Source organism: Centroberyx gerrardi, chromosome 20, assembly GCF_048128805.1.
Source record: "Centroberyx gerrardi isolate f3 chromosome 20, fCenGer3.hap1.cur.20231027, whole genome shotgun sequence".
NCBI lineage: Eukaryota > Metazoa > Chordata > Actinopteri > Beryciformes > Berycidae > Centroberyx > Centroberyx gerrardi.
In genome coordinates, this window is record NC_136016.1 from 17744738 (window position 1) to 17768366 (window position 23629).

General features: G+C 43.2%; 2 protein-coding genes across 2 annotated transcripts in view; one reads left to right on the top strand and one right to left on the bottom strand.

Moving 5' to 3' along the window:
• The window catches only part of ift140 (intraflagellar transport 140 homolog (Chlamydomonas)), a 28462-nt gene that overhangs the window by 2152 nt on the left and 2681 nt on the right, over window positions 1-23629 (bottom strand). The window contains exons 7-28 of the mRNA XM_078290936.1: window positions 23109-23200; window positions 22916-23022; window positions 22325-22464; window positions 21962-22165; window positions 21740-21812; window positions 21444-21535; window positions 21084-21211; window positions 20868-20985; window positions 20235-20356; window positions 20003-20138; window positions 19743-19866; window positions 18796-19000; window positions 4839-5016; window positions 4025-4215; window positions 3809-3904; window positions 3482-3614; window positions 2883-3026; window positions 2491-2619; window positions 1747-1929; window positions 1356-1559; window positions 886-1098; window positions 209-375 (exon numbers count right to left, since the gene is read on the bottom strand). Coding sequence (XP_078147062.1) covers window positions 209-375; window positions 886-1098; window positions 1356-1559; window positions 1747-1929; window positions 2491-2619; window positions 2883-3026; window positions 3482-3614; window positions 3809-3904; window positions 4025-4215; window positions 4839-5016; window positions 18796-19000; window positions 19743-19866; window positions 20003-20138; window positions 20235-20356; window positions 20868-20985; window positions 21084-21211; window positions 21444-21535; window positions 21740-21812; window positions 21962-22165; window positions 22325-22464; window positions 22916-23022; window positions 23109-23200 — 3179 coding nt within the window. The remainder of the gene's footprint in view (window positions 1-208; window positions 376-885; window positions 1099-1355; window positions 1560-1746; window positions 1930-2490; window positions 2620-2882; window positions 3027-3481; window positions 3615-3808; window positions 3905-4024; window positions 4216-4838; window positions 5017-18795; window positions 19001-19742; window positions 19867-20002; window positions 20139-20234; window positions 20357-20867; window positions 20986-21083; window positions 21212-21443; window positions 21536-21739; window positions 21813-21961; window positions 22166-22324; window positions 22465-22915; window positions 23023-23108; window positions 23201-23629) is intronic.
• On the top strand, window positions 7250-14711 carry tmem204 (transmembrane protein 204). Its single transcript, XM_071926792.2, has 3 exons — window positions 7250-7674; window positions 8776-8931; window positions 13129-14711. Exons 1-3 carry the CDS (start codon window positions 7395-7397, stop codon window positions 13371-13373), a joined length of 681 nt encoding a protein of 226 aa, XP_071782893.1. The 5' UTR covers window positions 7250-7394; the 3' UTR covers window positions 13374-14711.

Here is a 23629-nt window from a genome sequence, read left to right on the forward strand (position 1 = left end):
AGGAAAAAACAAATCCCATCTGAGGATTACAGCTAGAAATTAACAGAACCCACACACAAAGTAAAGAAGTTATGGGCTGAGCCAAACTGACGGATGTCTGACTGATCATTGTGTTGAGAAGCTGAGAAGAGGACAAAAAGGGGGACTTGAAAGAGGACCAAAATGTAGTGAATGCAGGAGAAAAAAAAGAGAATGGCTATATTCTTACCTGCGCGCCTGGAGGAACCTCTTGATCAGGGTGATCTTATGTTGCAAGTCAGCCAGTCTTTCTTCCTGTTGTCCGGAGGAACGGTCCTTGGCTTTCGACAGACACTTGTAGGCCTCAGTCAGAGCATCTAGAGCCTTCTCATAGTTCTGGTACTCGTCAGTCTCCACCTTAACAATGGTAAACAAGAGAAAACTCTCTTATCTATTCAGTATTTCAACTTAATTTCTTTTCCTCATATCATCCTGAATATACTATGTCAATGCTCATTATACTTGACAGCACAATAAATCAGGTATTACAAAGAGTCCTAACATGCTGCACATGTAAACACACACATTGTTGATTCTGAAAATGTTACTTTATCTGGTTTATTCTTAAGCAGTAACAAAGAAATTATACTACATCACAACATGTAGAATGTTTATGCAGAGAAACTACATGTTTTCTCAGTTGGTTGATATTTTTTTGTAATTTAATGCAATGGGTCAGCAGGGCAAATTTGAACCACTGCCCTACAATAAACTAGATGAATTGTTTCCAACATGCCGATTCATAGCAGCACAAGCATCAGTGATAAACTTCATGAAATGGACTTATGACTTAAGACTTGGCAAATATGACCTGGATGACATAGAGAGAGAGGCAGACAACCTGTTTTGTATAGAGCAATGCGCTACCTGAGCACAGGCTTCATAGAAGCCAGCCAGCAGGTCCAGTGCCCTGCCTTTGGTGTAGAAACCAATAATATTCTTCAGGATCTCTGGGTTTTTCCGCCAGTCCAGAGACTGCAGGTAGTTGGCAGCCATGATGAAAAGCTCTTTCTGACGGCAGACGCTGGCAAAGAACACTATCTTCTCTGTGTCGCCTGACTTGAGGAGCGCCCTCATGGCCTGTTGCAGAAAAAGAAAAGAAAATAAAGGTGTTTTTCTTTGGTGTTTCACATAGTCATATGTTGGTGTGTGTGTGTGTGTGTGAATGCCACAGTTGCTGATGCCACATGGTATTATAAGACACATTGAATATACTTCAATTCCAACACAGGACACAGGCCGTTTTTGATACAGAGCTGGTAAAAAGACTAGATGGTTTTTATCCCTTGTCATAGCACCCAGCTATGTGCACTGTTTACTACAGACCACCTTCTTACCTTGAGCTTGTTGCCCGCCTGTGTGTATTTCTTTGTGGCCAGGTGGTAGTTGCCCTGACGCATGCAGCAGTCCGCTATCCTCTCCAGCAGCTCCTTGCGGTCCTCTTCAGACAAATCTTTTGACTCGGTGACAGTCATACTCTCTGCCAGGTCCTCTGTGATGGTCAAGTTCTGTTCCAGACACAGCTGCAGGGCTTGGTGGTACTGGGGAGGTACAAATGCACACATAAACACATAAACACATATATACACACACACACACACACACACACACACACACACACACACACACAGATGTACAAGGAATCACACATGGACTCACAGATTCATTTGTATGTATGCACACAGACACAGACCATGTGCACACACGCACATGTACACACACACACACCTTCTTGGCTGCTACCAGTAGCTCTACAGCCTTCTCGTACTGGGTATGCTTGATAAAGAAGTCAGAGCAGCGGGCCAGGAGGGCGGGGTCTGAGTTCTCGTTTAGATCCTCGGCAACCAGCTGAAGTGCAGAGAACTGCTGGGTGGCGAAGGCCAACTCCAGAGCCTTGGAGACGTGACCAGCCTGCAGCAGAGAAATGAGGGACAATTTTTCTTTATTTTTACTATTTTCCACATTTTAGAATAATAGTAAAGATATCAAAACTATGAAATAACACAAATGGAATTATGCAGTGACCAAAACAGTGTTAAACAAATCAAAACTATCTTATATTTTAGATTCTTGAAAATAGTAGTAGTAGTTCTGTAAAGCCACCCTTTGCCTTGATGGAAAGGCAAAGGCTTTGGAAAGAAATTCATACATAGGCATCAACTTCACTATTTATATTTGTCTAAGAAACAAATTTTAAGCATTTAAGCATAAGCCTTTAGATCAAAATGGCTTTAAGAGAATGAAAACTCCAAACTCTTGACTGGTAGTGTATGTTTACCTATTCAAGAAAGTTGGAAACAAGTTAATTTGTGTGCATTCTACAATTTGACCTAGCTTTTACCCTCCCATCTACATTGTCCTGTTTGAGTACATGGCAATATGGTGTAATATGGCCCCCTTGTGGCGTGATTTAGAATGCATGAATTCCTGACGCTCTGAGCCATTCAGAAAAAGCAGAGTGCTGTGACAGACCTTATGGTAGAGCGCGACAGCTCGGTCCATATGGGTGGCTTTCTCCTCGTAGTAGCAGGCGGCCTCCATCATGTCCTCCGGGTTACTGAGCAGAGCCAGGTTCATCAGCTGGTCATCCAGACCGTTCTCCTGGTCACACACAGTCAGCAAATAAGTCACAAAACCCACAGAGAAAAAGACTTAATCATCTGAGAGAACAGGAACTGAGCCCTCAAATATGTTTTTAATTAAATAAAAACAATTTTGTATTTTCAAATTGAGGCATGTAAGTGTTTTCTACCAATGAATAACAAAATAATAAGTCTAAATTTATAAATATGCTGAGTACTCAAAGAGATTTCTAAGTTGAAGTATGCTGATGGACAGAGAAACAGGCAGTAGATGTACTTTACCTTACAAAGTCGTATGGCGTTGTTGTAGGCCTGGGCTCGAGTGTAGAAGTGGACGGCCTGTTTGATATCATCATGGCCCTCGTACTGTCTGGCCAGGTGGTACGACGCGGCCCTGTCGCCGGTGTCATTGGCTATCTCAGACGCCTGGTGAATAAATAAATAAATACATATCATATTTCAGCAATATACTCTTATTCTTGTTCATTTCCCTTTGTATATTCAGTCAGTGTTACTGCAGTGCTAAATGAATGGGTACAGTGCAAATGATGAGAGTCAAGACAATATGGAAGGGAGTCGTTCCAAAACACCTATACTTCCACATTTGAAGAAGAAAGTCTCAATACCAAATTCAATACCCAATACAAAAGTGGGTACATTTATGTCCTCAAAATGTTGATATTTTTAATGAAAATGTCTTTTGTTACCGAATAAGTTTAATAAGATTCTATGACGTTATCTCATTTTAGAATAAAACTCTTCACTGTTTGCACACACAATACGTTACCCACCGAATGCTCTAAAACAGCCTCTTCCAAATGCAACACATGCAATGCAGGATTATAAATGTTCCATGACACTCCCAAGACAAAGTGAGTTACCTTCTGAATGTTCCCCATGTAGCAGTGGACTCGGACCAGGGAGAGGTAATCCTGGGCGTACTCATAGAAACGCAGTGCTGAATCCATGTCTGACTGGCTTTCCAGGTACTGGGCCCACCACTTGCAGATGTTCCTGGGTTAGTAGAAGACATGATTTGACTGCATAATGACTTTTCACTGGACTTTGTTTATGCATATATGGCCATTATAGTAGATAGTAGGATGTTCTGCTTTAGACAACCGATGTTTGTGTAGACTGTACTCACAGTTTTGAATCAGAATGTAAAGAAAGGATCGTGTTATCATCAACAGCTTTCCTGGACTTACTTGTCTTTCATTTTGTTAACGTAGATCTCTAGAGACAATGTATCGTCCTGGAGCATTCTGGGAACTTCAACCCGGTGCGTGTCCGAATTCTCATAACTGAAACACACAGATTGGCAATCAGAATTTGTCTCCAAAATCCCAAACACTAAAACTGACATAACACCGACTCCAAGCTACTGTATCGCTAACATAGTATCATGTTAGTGGGTGCCTTACTATGCGAGGGCCAGGTTCTTGTCGCCCATGGCCTCCAGGTATTTGGCATAACTGTAGTAGGTGGTGCGCAGGTGGATGCGGTCATGGCTCTCGGCTGTCTCCAAAGCTTGCTGCCACTGGCCAGAAGCCTGGTAGAACTTGTTCAGGAGGTCATAGCGCTGACAGCCCTTGTACAACTTTTCTGCATCTTCCTGTTAGAAGACAGGAAAAGATGATGGAAAGATAAATGCTTTCGGACAGGAAAGACCCACGGCCTTTGTACGGCGAAATGTTCAGAGCTAAAAAGAGGACCTGCTGTTTGTAGCCATGGGATGTGGCTTTCTGTTCTGGGTTTTAGGGTTGTGTCTAAAGAACTTTGAAAACAATATGAAGTCTTATGAATGGGGTAAAGGGAAGGTCTGTTTAATTTTCCTTTCTTTTCTGTGTTGCATCGTCTGTTCTTCTGCTGCCTTGTCCATTCTTTCTGTTTTTGTATGGATGTTGTTTTTCCTCTGAATAAAAATGATGACGCAAAGAATGGCTGAATAAAAGAAAGGGTATTGGGTCATTGTAGTTAACATTTAACAACTTACATTGTTCTCTCATCATGTCATGTCTCAATTTATCAAATTTTTCAATTTTAAAGGTGTCATGTAAAGTTGATGGACTCCTTATGCCCAAACACACCAATAATCCAAACAAAAATATCTAAAAAAGGTATATAACTCCAAAGGTAGGGCTGAGAAAAATGGGGCCACTATTAGCGTGATTATGAGTGAGGCACGTCATGTCAGTCACTAACTCTCTAGTACTGAAGCTTACTTGTCTGTCTTACCAGCATGCCAAGCTGAATGGCCAACATCGCCACCTGGGCCTCCGGTTCAGGCTCAGCCTCAGCCTCCTTCAGCGCCCGCGCCGCCCTGGCATTTCCCATATTCCCCAGGCAGACTCGTGCCACATCCAGACGGCGGGTTTTCACACACATCCGTGCCATGTTTTCCCATACTGCCTTACTGGAGAGAAGAGAGAAATGGTTTGTTTGCTGGGGTAATATGTTTAGCTCACTGCATTGGTATGTGCAAACAGTTGTAACATGTAAATCAGGCAGAAACTTGCCTGTTTTAAAAAAATGTTGAGGGCAGATGATTTATTCACTAATTATTTACTTATTTATCCAAAGTATTCTACCACACAACAAAAGGCTCCAGACAAATCCCATGACTGTCATATCTTTAAGCTAGGAAAGTAGTGGAAGTCTGATGCCTTTTGGTGTGGGAGAATACTTTCATAATTGCATGTAAAGAAAACACTGTTGCGTCTGTGTAAAAATCCATTATTTTCCCATAGGTCAAGGCATTGAATCACTTGGTAAATGTAGTAGATAAGCATAGGAGATTATTCAGGCTGTGTGGCTAAACCTGTCATTTCAACATCAAATTTCCACCAAAGCCCTCCCATGCACAATCACTGATTTAACCATAACTGTACAAATACATGCGTGCTGGACTTCAGACTCAAAACAAGAGGCATGCTTCTCTCTCTCTCTCGCTCTCTCTCGCTCTCTCTCTCTGTCTTTCCTCTCTCTCTCTCTATCCTCTTTCCTTTTCTCTTGCTGACGTAAATCAGCCCCTCAACCCCCTTTTCTTTTGCAACTATTTCAAATTGGAGATTCCACACCCATCTGGTCTCTATTTCTGTCCCCTCCCTCCTCCTCCCTTTAGCTGATACAGATGTGGGCTGTTTATTAAAGTTAGGCAACAGGAAATTCCCCAAATCTTTAGGGGCCCTGGAATAAGGGAGGGAATGGAGGCCAAGTAGAGAAAAAGAAAGCAAGAGAAAGAGACAGACAGACAAACAGAAATACAGACCATTTACTATAGTAACTCTACGGCCACAGAAAACCAAATCTTGAAAAGTTCCCATTTCAATCTACACAGTCTTATTGGGAGGTTTTCTGAAGCAAAGCTAGTATTGGGAAGGACAGGGAGGAACAGGGAGACAGCTGAAGAAAGATTGTGGGAAAGAGAGAGATACTACACACAGAGCGGCGAGATCTAGAGAGACAGAAAAGGAAAGACAGGAGAAGGAATAGGTCTACATTTGCCCCCTCTTCCCATCCTCTTTTCCTCTCAGGAAACACATCCTGTTGCTGGCTGACCGCGGCGGCCAATGTGTTTGTCGCACATGAGAGAGAGTGAGAGAGAGAGAGAGAGAGAGAGAGAGAGAGAGAGAGAGAGAGAGAGAGAGAGAGAGAGGACCTTTAGCGAACGCCCCTTGGGCTCCAGAAAAAAATACACAGCAGTGACGTCTCAGAGGGGGTCTTTTGGACATTCTCACACACACACACACACACACGTACACACACACACACGTACACAGAAGACGAAGGAGGGAGCTGTCTGTTTAAAGCTTGCTACAGCCTCAAACAGATGTCTCGAACTATGACGAACAGCAACCCCCCCGCACTTCAACTTTGACCTCAAGGACTGAGCTATACTGGCAGGGGCACCGCTGATTCCCACAGAGAGAGAGAGCGAGAGAGAGAGAGAGAGAGAGAGAGAGAGAGAGAGAGAGAGAGAGAGAGAGAGAGAGAGAGAGAGAGAAGCGGAGGCAGAGGGAGGGGGGTTAGAAGACTAGTTGTTGCAGTCAGGCAGTGGGAGCTCTTACAGTTGAGAGACAGCCTTGGTAAGCCTCACCGAAGCCACCAATGAGCCAGCCCCTAGCAACACTATCCAGAGGATCTGCGCTTCTTTGCCTCTCTACTCCCCCACCAGCCCAGAGGAGCGGCTGAAAAAAAAAAAAAAAAAACAAGAAGAAAGAAAGAGGAAAAAAAGAAAATCTACCGCCTACACAGAGATCCTCAAGCCAGCTGCAGACACAGAACCCAGAGGAGTGCAACAAGTGGAGCACTGAAGAAAGGGAAAGGAAGGGAAGATATAGTAGAAGGGGGAGAAAATCAAGTACGGAGCGAGGTCCGAGAGCCAAGCTGCAGCCAGCCGGAGCCAGTGGAATGGACCTAGGTGTCTGCCAGATTAACCCCTGCGTGCCCACAGTGCTGTCTGAGGAGGAGGGCTGAGGACCAGCTGCGACAATGACCCACGCCTGAATGAGGATGAACGGAGATGTTCTTTAGCTGAGCCTCAAGACGACACGCTTGCCATTCCTTTTCTGCGTTAGCCGGGTCAGCGTTAGCCGGTAGCTGGAGGGGGAGGCGGTGGTGGTGGTGGTGGAGGAGGTGGAGGTGGAGGTGGAGAGGAGCCAGGGGGACCTGAGCACTGCAGGTGCTGCTGCCCAAGAGGAGAGGCAAGGGGGCGGGCAGGACGCTGAGGAGCACCAGGTGTTGGGAGAAGGAGACGAGGGAGGAGGAGAGGTGGCGGGCGCCAGGCGTCGCATGGCCGTGCGGAGGCTAGTGGCGGCGGCGGTGGCGGTGGCCCTGCTGTCCCTGGTCCTTAACAATGTGGCGGCCTTCACCCCCAGCTGGGTGCTGCAGGCCCTGGAGGATGGACGCAAGCGGAGCGTGGGGCTCTGGAGGATGTGCCCCACTGGCGGGGAAAGGGGCCGCGATGACCTCCAGGCCGGGAGAAGGGGGCAGGGAACGCAGAGGCAGTGTGAGAGCCTGGGATGGGGCTCCGAGTATGCAGGCTACCAGGAATCCCGCAGCACTGTCAAATGTAAGTTTTTATGAACTGAATGAAGCATAACGTGATATTGAAGTCTGCTCACTAACAACTGTGATAATTGAGATCTTTCAAATTGTCTAATCATTTTCTCGACTGATTGGCTAGATTTTTGTGATGATGCATTGGATTGGAATATCCAAGAACTGTACAGGGTTTGATGTAATAGTGCTCAACAGCCACTACACAAAATCTGTGGCAGCAAGATGCCAAAACACTCCTGACAGTGGTGTTCTGAAGGTTTTGAATGCTAGAGGCTATTTCCTCTAGCCTATTATTCTGTATGAGGCTAATTTATGTTTTGAACTGATAAGATTGGACATATTGGGTCCCAATATTTCCTGGGGAGTACCTCAATGGCTGGCCAGAGATTAATTATGTCAAAAACCAAAACACACAAGTCACTGTCACCCAACAACATCAACATTTGATAGACCTGATATGTACCACGATAAAGATCATCAAAGTGTATTACTACAAGTTAATGACAGTCCATTTTTCAAAGTTAGTTGAGTTAGTCTAAACATTAGCCCTATGGCAGCCTAGCAGGAGTGCATGTACTGTATTTGAAAGCCAAAAGCATCTGCTTTCAGGGCTATTACGTTGCTGACATTCAGGCTTGGTGTGAGTATAATGTTACTTGGACAAGCTTCCAGACAAACTGACCTTTGTGATGGACTCATATTCCTTTGAAAATGAATCTTTTTTCAGAAAACGTTTCATTCCAGAACTACAGTTAATGCTAAAGGCTGTGATCCACTGGCCAAACTTTATTGGGTAGCATTGCTGGGCAATGTGACACAAAGAGGGGCCTCAACATTCATGATTATATAGTAACTGTCAGAGTCCTCCTGTGTCACACTTTTTCCCATTGCTAGGAATGTAGCCTAGCTGCACTGCCCAAAAATAGCCCAGTGTGCAACAACTATTAAACATACAAGCTACAGAATAGGATAAATCTCACATGGTATTCTAAGTCCTTTACAGATGAAGACTTCTAGTTTAGACCTGATCTAGGTTGTCATGCATATCCAATGAATGCATTCAGTTCATAGTGCTGGAAATGTAACACAACTCTTCTCCTGGCCCCTCAAGTGCAGTTTGACATGATGCGGGCCTGTAACCTGATGGCAACGGTGGCCCTGACAGCCGGTCAGCTGATCTTCCTACTAGGCCTGATGGGGCTGCCCTTCATCACCCAGGACTCACAGTGGTGGGAGGAGGCCATCGCTGCACTCTTCCAGCTAGCCAGTGAGTACCACTGTTCCTACAGTAGGCCTAGCTGTGTGTGAAATGCTTTAAATCAGCAGAAAGAGGAGAGGGCCAGAAAAGCACCTTAATGATGAAAAATCATCAGCCACCCATTAGAGGTAATGCACAGCATCCATCCTTCGATGGAAATCCCACAAACCACACACACACAATATCATTCCAACACACAAAGACAGAAATCCAGATGCTGCACAGCAAAATTCACATGCTCTCTATCTCATAAAAACTGGTTAAAAACCAATCACAGGGGGAGCTAGACTGGCTTACTCTCCAACACCAGAGACCAGCCTCTGAGGACAAACACTACAATCCTCAGCCCACAATGTCATTATCAAATATGAATACAAATCTACAGAAAAACATAAATAGATACAAAATGTGACAGAATGTGGATAGTTGTTGAAACAATAATTGTCTTTATTCTATTTCACATAATTTTATTCAGACTTTCTTGGCCCCAGGATTGCTAAAACCACTGGTGTTTTTAATGTTGGCTTAGAGTAAAAAACATATAAATAAACCCAGAGACCAGAAAAATCATCAAGGAAGAGGTTGGGGAAAGCTAGGAAACCAGAAAACACAAGAAAGGCCATGCTTGGGCCTCATTGGCTCGGTACACAATTTTCAAGGAAAAGTCCATTTAAGTAAGGGAACAACCAGGAACTGAGGTGGGAAGAGGGACAGAAGGGGTGGCGACTTGGTAACCGCCTCCCTCCTCCACTACCAGCACCCTTCCAACCATCCCAGTGGGCCGCATTGTGACAGTCAGTGGGCATGGCCTGTCCCAGTGCCCCTGCTGAGGAAGTGTGCGATGTTGTGTGTTGGTTGGATTTGGAGAGTGGTGTAGAGAGCTCAGCCACTGGGTATCATTGTGGCAGTGCGGCATGAAGGGGGTCTGCTCCTGGTCTAAATTTAGTCCCAGTCTCGAGCCCATGGGCCGGAGCTGCAGCGAGCCAGGGAGCGACTGTCGGGCGCCAGGATATCCCTGCTCAGGACGAGGAAATGCCTGTGACTACCTGTTATGCAAACCCCCGAGCTGGAGGAGGAAAAAGAAGGGAGGGGGGAGTGGACGGGAAAGACAGTTCGACAGGGACTGTGTGTTTGTGTGTGCACTGGTAGGAGGGATTATGTGCGTGTGTGTGTGTTTGTGTCTGTGAGCGCGCGTGTTGTGATTGTGTGTTTATAGGGTGTTTCGGTAGAAAAACGTCCTGTGGTACACACGGCGGTAGGGTGGGAACGGCCTCCGTCTAGATAAGCTGGCCTAGCTTTTATGCCTGTGTTTACAAAATGTCCAGGAACAGGGGCAAATAAAGAGTCTCCTCTCGACATGAGATAAAACGTTAGCGTCTTCGGCACGCATTGCAGCAGGGACAAGGGCTTTTATCTGGAGACCTTGTTGGGGGGACTGGGACCCACCCAAATAAACACTCATTCACAATATTAGAGAACCCACCCAGCCAAACCTCATTGACCTGCAACTTGTCTCACCAAAGCACTATGTATAAAGACAATGGCAAAATAAATAGGCTTCATATCCCATTAGTCACTTATCTCCAATGTCGGTGGTGAACATTTTCAGCTATTTTCAGAATGTGGCAACAATAGTGACAATGACTAATGAGAAATAAACAGTACACACCTAACATCTAAAAATAGTGATCCTCTCTGGAAAAATGGCATCTTCGTTTTTACTCTTTCTGTCGGACCATATTTGGTCAACAAAATTGCTGAGTAATATGATGACGTGGCTCCTGGGTGATGGGATGTTCCTTACCAAAGTAATAATACTTTTTACTGAAAATAAACATACAGTAAAACATTTCCCCAATATGCTGCTTTGATTGTGGAAATGGTTTCTCTATATCTTCAACTTTCTCTTCATCTGTTGCGAGTGTGAATAAAATAAGAGCCTGAATAAAACCACATAAAACTACAAATAACCCAAATATAAAGGCTGCGAGAATAGACTGAGAGCCAACGACTACTAGTGGTTTCCCTTTACATAATCCATTTCCAAGTAAAGGGGCCTCATTTCCTGAGTACAGATCATTTTATAGCCCTCCACCATTCAGTAATCCATTCCTCATTACTCCCTCAGTCCTCCCCCGCTGAGTCAGTGAATGGGCCTCGGCACTGCATGAATGGAGATATTTTTACCCATCACCCTCCTTCTCAGGAATGTTTTCGTTCTCTGATGTGCCAAAAACCTCAGCTATCGCACGCAGACTGTGGAATAACAATATCCAATTCCATTCAGTGATATCTCAACACTATCGGCAGGTCCAGGCTGCGAGCTCGATACTGACAGTTTCACCCCTGGAGACCGCTGTGGAATGTGTTTCTGAATGGACAGAGCTCTCGCACGTTCAACAGGTCAAGTGCGCAGGTCCTCTGGCATTCAGACACAGTTTATCATTTCTTTTGATTTGAAACGCAGAGATATTTGGTGGGCACAGCTGGCACCACAGCCACACTGTGGCCTTGCCTATTGTGCTTCTCTACACACAACAGGCCAACAGCACTTAGAAAAAAGAACAATGCAGGGATATGTGAAATATGTGCTTCTCTGTGGAGGAAGAGAATGGCCAGTCAATCACTCCTGGCTGAGGAATTCACACTGCAGGACATTTGGGTCTGTTAAATATGACTCAGTTGGGCGAATATTACCCTTTTCCAGCAGACTGGTGCTTAAGAGATTCTTGGTAATAAGGGCGTGATAAAGCTTTGAGGTTTAGACATTGACAAGCTGATCATTGTAATCAGTCCTGTGCCCTTTAAGAATGAACCGAGATACTGTTGACTGGAAGGAAAGCAGAGCGGCCCAGTGAATTTCCAGGAGCTGGCCTTAAGATAAGACCTGTTTAGATTTTCTGCCTGACAGATCATGTCAAATGTCCAGCAAATATGTTAACCTCAAGCTTGGGGCGTGGAGAGGAGGGAAGGAAGGAAGGATGGAAAGAGGAAGAAGGGGAAGGAAGCCTGAGAGATAAGACCGTGCCAAAAAAGGGTTCACACAGCTCACCCCGGCTGGAACCTGGACAGGAGATTATTCATTTTCTTAGAAAAGGAGCCAGGCAGGTTAAACATGAACAGATTGACGGAGCAAACAGTTGCACGCCAATGCACACACACACACACAGGCTGACGCACAATGATACACATAGACACAATTATCCACATCCTCACTTAAAACAAAGATAGCCGCCTTACAGTAGAAGCAGAGAGAGAAATACACAGAAACTCCCCCATTGGTGCTGCTCTGTTTGACTGCTTCAGGAAACTGAGTGATTCATATCCTAAAGGACCAACATCCCCTTTTCCAGTGATTATTTTTGGTTCCTTTATTTATACCATTGTGGATGAGGCAAATTTTCAGACACGTATTATTGTTGAACTATTAAGTGGCTCCAGACCACACTTGAGTACTGTGAATGAGGGATGGATCCGCTGTGGGATACTTGAATGGCATTGATCTATGATCTATTGTGGGCTTTTACACCGATGAACGAGGAAATTAGTTGGCTCTGGAGACATAAAACAAAATAATTTTCCGCAGCAGATATTAAGTCTTTGCCACTGTGAAGTAGAAAAAAATAAAGATCTGAAGAAACAGCATGAAGTTCAAGACTTGGCTTTATGCCTTTGCATGCAAGCTTGACTTCCTCTTTGCGTAAGTTGAACTACTGTAAATCAAAGAAATCAGGGGATAAAACATCTCAAAGGCTTTTCTAGGCACAATTTCTCTGATATTTTTTACACCATTGAGAACTTTGATCCTGAGATCTCAGAAGCTCTCCATAGGAGGAAACAGATTTCCAAATTCAAAGACCACACACAGAGCTCCGGCTGAACTGTGAAATACCAGGAGACGGGGATGGATGTCTATAAGCGGGCATATGTGATCTTAGAAAGTTGAAAGCCTTTTTGGCAGGACTACCTTATTTCAGACAGGGATACACATGAATTTGCCACACAGATTAGGCAAATTACCTTTGAATTGTGGTTTCCCAAATAACCAACATTGCTCATATTGCTCAAATATACACAACTGTCTGAATGTGAAACATGATGGTGCTGAAATCTTTCCTTTCTTTGAGATGATGCTATGTCTAATGAACTGACATGTATAGAGTGTTTTCATTGATTGAGGTCGTTCCTGTGTGTCTTGCTGCCCAGGTTTTGTGCTGGTGATTGGACTGGTGACCTTCTACAGGATCGGGCCCTACACACACCTCTCCTACTCCTGCTATGTGGAAATAGCTGCTTGCCTCCTGGCCACGCTGGCCGCAGCCATGCTCATCTGGAACATTTTACATCGCCGTGACGACTGCCTTGCACCCCGGGTCATCATCATCAGCCGCTCGCTGGCATCGCCCTTCCACCCACGTCTAGACAATGACTATGTGGAGTCGCCTTGCTGAGCCCTGTGACCTCTGACCTCATTCGCCAATAAGGAGTGATAGAGCAGACTGAAAAGACAGCGCTCCAACTCCTCCTCCTGTTTCAATTCAACTTGGTGCCTCTGATGTGACTCTGATGTGACTCTCTCGAGGAGAGGACACTTGTTTGCTCTATGACTGCTGGACTAACATGTACTTGCTGTTGTACAATTTCACCGTTCCTCCCGCCATGAACAAAGGCATGGGAATCATATTGCTGCTTGGTGCATAGAATTTTGGATTTTAAATAAATGTATCGCGCAACTTATACACAACTACAAATATGACAATTACACAAAAGTCTAGGGTCTAGTAAATTTATTGTTTCATTTATTTACGCTCGGGTGAGCTGAATGGTAGTTAAATATGGAATTTGATATTATATGGATATGGGATTTCCCATTATGAAACGTCCTGCTTAGGAAAAGATCAAGCTGGAACTTGACATATTTTGTTATACATGCACTTATGTAATGGCATATACTTCCTGCATGATATTATCCGTGATATTAAGAGTAGCTTGGATTACGACTGTAGAGTTAGCATCAACTTGAAAATGAGCGAACCCACTTTTAGAATATTGATACAAAATGGACTGCATTTTCTTGACAAAGATTATAAATTTGAAACTATAAAAGCTATTGAAAATACAGTACCAGAATACCTCACCACTTTCTTCATACCTTTAAAGCTTCAATCATTAAAGATTTAATACACCTTAATGTTAGCGATAAATGTTGTAAGCAAGTAGACTAACAAAGCAAAAGCAGAGGAGTCTACTGACATTATTCTTGATTGGGCTTACCCAAATTAGTAATAATGTTTAATTGGAAAAACTATAAATGAGAAATTCACCTTTTGAAAAAATAAACACGTAATCACTGCTGACATGAAAGATACATGAAGGAATATTCTCACTCTGTTATTACTACCTGAATTCCTTTCCTCAAGAAAAAAAAAACAACAACAACGTGGATGAAACTGTTTTTTTTTTTTTTGTGAATTGATGGTAGCAATTTTTTTGACAACAGATAAATTGCATTTTGGAATGAAATACACATTTTAATATTGAAGCTGATTTTTTGTGATGCTTTCCATATGAAAATCTGCTCGCTTGTGGTACATATACTTAAATTAATATAAAACAGTTGTATAAAGGATAGTGCTATTATTAGTAGCAGTAGTATTTTGATCATATCGTACTTCTGCAAGGAACTCTAGGCTATTTGTGGATCTGTCACATTGCCAAACATAGGGGTGCACGGAAATAATAATATATCATACAAATTCAATAAATTTATTGATGGATATGCAGATATATTGGTTGCTGTCATGTCTGTTGCTGTTTTGGTGTCCACAACACCAAAGCTCACAAGTGAAAGATACAAAACATTCATCACAACAGGTCAGCTGAAGAATTATTTTGATTAAAAAAATAAATAAATACATAAGCATGTATCAGAGACAGGCAGTCTGTAAAGATCAACATGGTGATAAATATCACCAGGAAGCTTTCAGAAGCTTGTCTGAGGTGACTGGATGAAGTGTAGCCTTTAGCTATAGACCAACAGGACTGGTTAGAGTTCAGATGGATTGATAATCTTTAATTTGATAGTTGCAATTTCGGCATCTGTCTGAGAGTGTCTGAGATGCGTCTAGTCTGCCTCAAATCACATAAGTAGAGAGTGAGGGAGAGGGAAAGAGAAAAATAAAGAAAAAGAGTGACTTGCATTTGAATTCTATTGCCTTAGGTTTTGTGTGCTATAGCTATTGAATCCAAAGAAACTGGATTCAAATTCTTTGACAATGTTCAAAATGATGCATTTCAACAGTTACATTGCAGCTCACTGCATGATACTTGTAACACTCCCAAAAAACCCATTTGTAGAGAGTTGCTTACAGCTTTACTCAAACCAGAGGCACTGAACTTGCCCTCCTGTGACAAATAAAAGCAATAGGGCTGCAACGATTAATCGATTAATCGATTAGTTGTCAACTATTAAATTAATCGCCAACTATTTTGATAATCGATTCATCGGTTTGAGTAATTTTTTAAGAAAAATAAGTCAAAATTCTCTGATTCCAGCTTCTTAAATGTGAATATTTTCTGGTTTCTTTACTCTTCTATGACAGTAAACCGAATATCTTTGGGTTGTGGACAAAACAAGACATTTGAGGATGTCATCTTGGGCTTTGGGAAACATTGATCGACATTTTTCACCATTTTCTGACATTTTATAGACCAAACAACTAATCGATTAATCGAGAAAATAATCGACAGATTAATCGACAATGAAAATAATTGTTAGTTGCAGCCCTAAAAAGCAACCTTTCTGAATTTACATTTGAGGTATTTAGCTGATCCTATTATCCAGAGCAACTTAGGATGAGTGCAATAGTACAACAAGCTGAAATTCCTACATTTCCATCATTACAAATAACCAATAGTTACGAGTGGAAGGGTCAGAGATGAAAAATATTCCAATGTCCTACTTAACAAACAATAAGATAACTTTCCTGTGTAGAGAAATATCAAAATCTACATTTTATAAAATCGAAATTGTAGTGTTTGCTTTCTAATGTTAGCTGGTGGAGTTTCATTCAGAGAATGGTGGAACTGGCTCCTGTGGAGAATGACTGACTATCAGGGGATGCCTTCATGTTTCTTCTACATACAAGGAAATTCTCCTTTTTATTCCTTCTCCTTCTTTGCCCAGACTCATTCAGTATAGACGAGAAGAGTATGATGATTTTGTGTTATACCTTTTGAAAATGAAATAAAAAAAACAAAACAAAACAGCCACAACATTTGGAAGCAACAGCTATCACATTCTGTTCAGTAGAACCAGATTTATCCAAACCTCAGACTTCCAAACAGACCAATTAACCAAACAAACACAATGAAAAATGGAACCAATGTAAAAACAATATTTATTAATTATGCTCAAATGTTGGAATTTCCTTGCTGTCATATACAGCTTTTTGAGTGCATGTGTGTGCTTATTTCAAAATACGAATAATTTGAAATATTTCACAAGTTCAAACAACCTCCATTTCCAAGGGGTTCAGATGAAGGAGATTCTACAAGACAAACAATTAGGCTATCACACTGATTTACCCTAAAACCTCAACTCTACCGATTAAATAAAGAGGAGACAGGGATTATTCTAATGGTTTCTTGCTGTGAATTATTTCCATGACAAATGGGACGAAAACTGAGAGCCTGGGGTCACATGAACCACAGCCAACTGTGATGACCACAACATCATACATCAGTCTCCGCTTCACCTCTGGAACACTTCCCCGAGTGTTTTTTGTTCCAGTTGGAAACAGGGAGCTAGACTTTTAAATAGCAGCGCCACGGCAAAAAGACATTTGTAAGAGAAGGCTTGTATTCATATGGGCAGATAACCCTGCAGCATGTCACCTGAAGTCAAGGACAACATGAATGAGAGGAAATAGCACAGTGGTCTGGACCGAATAAAGACATTCCAACCTGTATCTGACATGCTGCTTCAGGAGGGAGAGAGGGGGCTTTCATACTGTGGATATAGCTGCTTTAGATGAGGCACTGTGAAAGTTCAATAAGCTCTGAATCACAGTTTGTATCATTTATTTGTCTTGAATCAAACCATCCAGGGACGAGGCCAATTAAAGTTCCATTGACACATATAAAGACGTCTGTAGCAACTAAAATAGAGATCCTATATGATCTAAAATAGATTAAATAAGCTTCAGCAATATTTCCAATACTTCATGTCTAAGTTCTCAAGGATTGCCTGCCGGTCCCTGGCTTTAATATGTGAGAACCTTTGTCGTGTCAAAGATCTTTATCATGGAGACCCAGTCCCAGCAGATACAGGTTGCTGGTCTGACAGAGAACAGGAAATGCATCACGCTGCAGGCGGAGATATGCGGGAATCGAACACAATACCTACCTACTGAAAAAAGAAGCTGCAGTAAAAATAGCTATCAATGAGGAACTTAGTAAAGCTGTCATCACACCTATTAAATTCGGTGGAATATCCGGCCAATAGGGATATGCTATTTTCCCATTTGTTTGTTTTATGTTATTTTCCCATTCGGTAAAATGTTGGTACGTGCAAAAATGGCACTAGAGTAGAGTTCAGAGTGCGAGTGCCCTGAATCACGTATTCTTCTAAAGATAATATCAAGTCTTTGCTGAAATCACATTACGCTTCCCGAAGACACACACACTCACTCACACACCCACACACACACACGGGAATGGACACGCATATCCTTTTAGTGACCCGATCTTCAGTTTGCCAGAATGGAAAAGGCACTCCTTTTGGACCAAACAGGCAGGGGGACTTAGTGTGTGTATGTGTCCCAGTGTGTTTAGAAAAGCACATCCCCTCAGCACAACGCACAGAACTACCGCACATACACACACACATACACAGAAATAGAAACACACATACACACTGAAGAGTTCCTTTCCTCAGCACACACACAGAAAAAGTCCTTAATCATGTCCTGTGTTTAAAAATCCATTTCATGTGCTCACATAAGCAAATAAAGTTTTATTTTGGAGGATTTGATCTGATTTGATCATAGCATCCTTGTTAACCTTGTTGATACACTCAGAGACAAACTTCTGTGCTTACACTTACATATCATTAAATGTCATATATATTTGAAGTACAAATAGTACAAATTACTACAACAAATAGGCAGCGTCCAGTGTCCTCAGTCCTGGATCACTGTGCTGACTTGAATAGAGCATATCAAAGTTAAGGTCACAGAGATACTGTGACCTTTTCCTCTGTGTTGACCTCAACAGTCAAAGGTGCTGAGTGAGGTGATGGGTGATCAAAAGCAAACGGCAACAATGCCCCATTCTCCACGTAAGTCAAAGGCAGTTTGTTACGGCTCTCCCACTGCAAACCCTTACAGGGGGTCCAGAGAAGAGTCAAGGACGTAGTAACAATACTATCCCTGCGGCCTTTCCTCATCCTTTGAACTGGAGCGCTGCAACGAGTGCAATCACAGCCTTTTAACAGGCCTCTGGTGGAAAGGACTGGAGGGGGAAGTGATGACAGCAGCCAAACAGGGGGATGTGCCATCCTGCACGTCTTCCCACTTCGCTAACACCACTGAGTGGACGGTGACACACATGCCAGTTACGAATGCAAAGACGATTACGGAAATCCTTCAGTGATGATGCATGGCGGATACGCACGTATTGATGCAGCTGAACGTTTTCTAATGGGCAGATGGATCCACACACCTCATGCTCTCACACACAAACATACACACATTATCACATATACACACAGACACACTGAGTAGTCCACACAATCCCACGCAGACGTGCACACAGATCATGTGCAGAACAACGGATGATGACTTGCTGAACAACTATCTACCACAGCCTCACCTCTTGATGAGCTTGATGGACTTGAAGGCTTCATCCATGTCGCCGATGGTCAGGTAGAAGCTGAAGTTGAGCATGGCGTCGCGGGTGGCCTTCTCACAGTTCTCCAGGCCCACAAAGTCCCTGAGGGCTCGCCTGGACACCATATGGGGGAACTGGGCAGCCTGGGCTGAGGACCTCCTCGATGCCTGGGTCTGGGGTGGGGAGGCTGAAGCCGGGGCTGGAGGCTCCACTAACCCTGGATCTCTCTCACCAGGCTGGGGGAGGAAAACTTAGTGTTAAGATAGGTAACCATATGGTTCACAGACATTCATGAATTAACCATACAGTGAAGTAGAAGCATAGTCATAAAACAAATGTGAAATAAACGAAATAAATGTGAACTCCTGGGGAAACCTGGGGCTTGTGGGAATGGGCAGGAAGCAGAACAGTGAAATGGAGACAACACCAAACAACAACAAGGTGTTACAGAACGTATCTATTCATCAATACAGGGTGTATGGCAACAGGACACATCTCATGATCTATAGACCTAACTCCACCTCGGACGGGATGCACTTGTGCTGCTGATCACAATTAACTAAAAAGTGTTTTGTTTTGTTCTCAAATGCAGCACAAGGCACGCACAATTACACAGCTGTTGGAAGTTGGGACTAAGGAATACTGGAGCCGTTTTGACCTGACTGTAGGGGATAACACTTACTTGTGGTAGAAAGACACCACCCCTCCGAAATAATAGCTGGGGTGTGTTAATGGAGATCAAACACACACACAGAGACATGCACATGAAATATGACGTGATGGGAGCAAATAAAAACAAGAACAATACATTTAAGTAAATTCAAGATTCCAAACGGCCGACCTACAGAGAGCAGCCCCATGTACGCTAACTCCCCTGATGAAGAGGTCACATGAGCAGAACAGAGCGGTCTTTGTCCATACCTTGCAGCTGAAGTAATAGTAGGGCACATCCAGAGCCAGGAGGGCCTGTAGGCCTGCAGGTTTGGGGTAGCAATCCTGTAGAAGCAGCCCATGCTCCTGAGTACAGAAGAGCGTCACCACTGACACGTCCACCTGACAGGAAGAAAGGCAGCACATTGTCAAGCAATCAGTATTTTAACTTGAATTTATTTAAATCTTATTATAATCACTCTAAACCTGCTGACTGGTGGTCTGAGACGAATGCATATACTGTATTCTGGTAATGTACCGTATCCAAGTGACTAGCTGATGAGGATTCAGAGCTGATCGGCACCGTCTCACAAACAAAAAGACGAGGTTCGCTCTCATCCCAGAAGTGAGACACAGGGCAGCGACCGCTGAGCTCTGTCGCCTGAAACTGCTGCCTGAAACACAGAACAGACACACCGTGTATGATAATCTGAGAAGAAAACTCTCCACAGACACAGAATACAAATGCAGACAAAGACAGCTGAAGTTACCTCTCGCTGTCTTCAGGCTGTGAGAGACCACTGGGCGGTCTGCCGGTGAAGAAGTCAAAGTGTGTCACAGTGTCCATCTCAACATCATAGAAGTACACTTTGTGATCAGGCCGTCCATTCACCTGAGAGGAAAGATTATCTCATCTTATTATCTCAAAAAGCATGTCAGTAAGTTTTGATTATATTGCAATCTAGCCACATCTTTCCTTTTCAATAGGGTTAGACGATATATAGCTTTGTCAATACATTGGGTCTATATTGGCTGTAAAACCTGCAATGAAATTTAATTTTCTTTACTTTCTGTTAAGAAGCTGCCAACCACCTAAATTAATTTCATTAGTATGAGTTTTAGTGGAGAGTTTTAGTGTCATTTGACAGTATAAATGCAGTTTCCACACTGCTAAGAATAGATTTTTGGGGGAAACACTGAATCCTTGTAATTGTTGGAGATGAAAATTGACAAATTTTACGATATTCAAGATACTGAATATCGGCATAAAATATTGGCCACCAGCATCTTCAATACAAAAATATCAACATTGGTCTTCAAAAACCCATATTGGTCAAACCCTACTTTTCAGAATGGAGAGTGGGGGAGTATGGGGGGAGTGGGGGAGTATGTTGTCCACTCACCTGAGAAATTAGGATGCTGACTTGGTTGCCGTTGGCATTACACTTGACTGACCTCAGGGCTCCCAGATTGGAGATCTGGTCCACCAGGTTCTTAGCATTGCAGTGAGCTTTGGCATCTCTATAAAGACATACAGTAACACTGGCATTGTCAAAAAAGAAAGTACCTGCAACATAGAAACTATGTCAATGAACAGACATCCTATATTAATACTACACCTTCTGGTGAGGTCAAAGACTTTGATGTGTGCTGTGTCCGTGCCGACAGCCAGGTAGGCCTGACACACGCTGAGCAGCACAGGATTGCCCTCGGCCTTGGAGAAGGTCAGCAGCTGCTTCACTGTGCCCTGCAGGGCAGAGAAGGAAAAAACATGGTTTAGCAATGAATGATTATCTGGTTAAGGTGACAGATACCTCTTGCCTGTGTGTTTTTACTCATTTACAACTCAATACACAATTCTAACTCAGTAATTACAGTATTACAGCATTCCAGTTTTGATATGCCCTTTGAAAATGCATGGTCAAACATTGGTCAGTGAGTGAACACTGGATAGTAGTTTCCAGGGTGGGACAACAGACCTGTGGCGTGCGGACCTGGACCCTGTTAGGTTCCACAGTGTAGAGGTTCTCACCATGCACAGCTAACACATGGGATTCACACGGGAAAGATCCTGGGAAATCAGCAAGAGGGGAGGAAAAGAGAGAGACGGTGTAGAGAAAAGCAGGTGAGGAGAAGAGTGATAAAGGAAAGTAGAGAAGGAAGAATGGAGAGGAGAGGAAAAGAAAGGACAGGGGGCTTAATGCAGTTTCTGAAGTGTCACATCTGTGTAAGGCACAGTTAGGACTGTTCAGTGAGGTTTTGGTAAGTGTTGTACCTGTGTTGCGTAGAACTGTCCCTGCAAGCTCATACACAGTGACCTGCTTGCCACTCCACATTGTCACTGAGTCCTATTGGGATGACAACACACATCCCATAAACATTAAATTCTTACTTGTCTAAATGGGTAAAGCCTTGGCCTTCAGTATCTCTCTCAGGAAAACTGTCTTGTATGAGCGATACACAGAGAAAAAACTATTCTAGATTTGCCCCGGGTTACCTTGGTGACACAGACTCCCTTGATGTGTATGTCGGATTGCAGGGCAAGGTGCGTTCCTGTGCTGAACTGGGTGATGCTGAGCTGGGAGGGGGTGAGCTGCACCGCCGCCACCTGCTGGCTGAAGTGGGCCGACATCACATGCTCACACAGGATCAGCACCGTGGTCGAACTGTTGGCTGCCAGCAGGTTCAAGCTGGAGCCCCACTGGAAACAGAAGGTTTTACTGAACTTTCTGAGCCGAAATCTACTATACTACTATACTATTCTTCATACTATGCGACTGATATTCATTCATATGTAATAAATTAGTGGCGGGCAGCTGGTTAATATCACATTTTGTATAAATGCTGCTCCAAATAGTACCTGTAGCTGAATGACATTGCCCTCTATCTCGGTGGGAGTCTGTAGTTTCCACTGGGCCTTGGTGTCACTTCTGCTGCCCGGCTGGACCACCATCCTCCACATGGCTACGCGCCCATGGCTGGTGCCAGCTGCCAGGATTTCTGAGGAGGACGCAATGTTATTCAAAGGCAAATAAGACTTCTTTAAGTTTGAAACACAACTGACCAGCACAGCAGAGTAAACACCTTGGTAATCTAGGGGACTGTTTATGTGTAGTCACTAGTCACAGATCTAGATTCTACAAGGGGAATTTAGGGAATATAGTGAAAGGACAACATCTTGGAAGCAGCCTATCCACAGGAATGTAATGAAAAATAGCACATTCCAAGATTATGTTGACTGACTGGAAATGGGAGCTTAAAATGAGAAAAGATAGCTGTGGTGAACTAACTGTGATTCTTGCTTGACAATTTAATATTGTTAAAAGAAATATAACCTTTAATTTGTAAAATTAAAAAAATGGTGATGATGGTGGCAGGTTTCGCAAACTCTTGAATACCTGTAGTAATTTTAAGTTTTGCCGTGTGACATCAAAACTTAATTCCTTGTTACCTTTTCCAGCACAGTATGAAACGCAGTTGATTGTCTCTCCTCTCTCAAACCCCAGAGTCTCGTTAAGGGACAGAACGTAATTGTCATCTCTCTCCAAGTCCCAAAGCCTACAAAACAATGGTGACAGAATGTAAGCTCAAGTTTCAAGTGTGTCTGTGTGTGTTTGTGTGTGTGTGTGTGTGTGCGTACTGACCTGATGACCTGCTCCCCTGTCGCTGTGATTAGGAGGCCATTGTCTGTCCAGACAATGTCTACATTCTGCCCACTCTTGCTGCTCAACTTCACCTGTTAGGAGAACAAATATTCACAAACCAAGTTATACATTTGTTCAGACTGACCCTGAGACCTACCTATGGGCACAAAAAATATATCTACATAATATCACAAAAGAAAAGAGTAATATTAGTAATGTTAGTTCAGTGCTGGATCAAGGCCAGGGTAAACTTTAATATCGCCATTTTATTGATAAACTCCTCCAAAGCAAAATCAGCAGTATCAGACAAGGCTAGAATTAAAAAATATATCAATCACTGGCAATACCATGTTCATTATTAGCAGTCATACAACATCTTTAGGTTTGTAAGGTGTTTGTTATTCATAGCCCCTGTTAGGCTTTCCTAATGTCCTTTTTAAAAAGGACTTTGTCTATATGCTTGCTTTCTGCAGAGCATTTAGAGTACTATTAAGAATACAACACTCATACAGAATAGCAGG

Bases quoted from the DNA above. Each gene is read 5' to 3' on its own strand.
- tmem204 (XM_071926792.2), top strand. From the start codon at position 7,395: ATGGCCGTGCGGAGGCTAGTGGCGGCGGCGGTGGCGGTGGCCCTGCTG. The intron at 7,675-8,775 runs GTAAGTTTTTAT...TGGCCCCTCAAG, and splicing joins ATCCCGCAGCACTGTCAAAT to TGCAGTTTGACATGATGCGG. The intron at 8,932-13,128 runs GTGAGTACCACT...CTTGCTGCCCAG, and splicing joins TGCACTCTTCCAGCTAGCCA to GTTTTGTGCTGGTGATTGGA.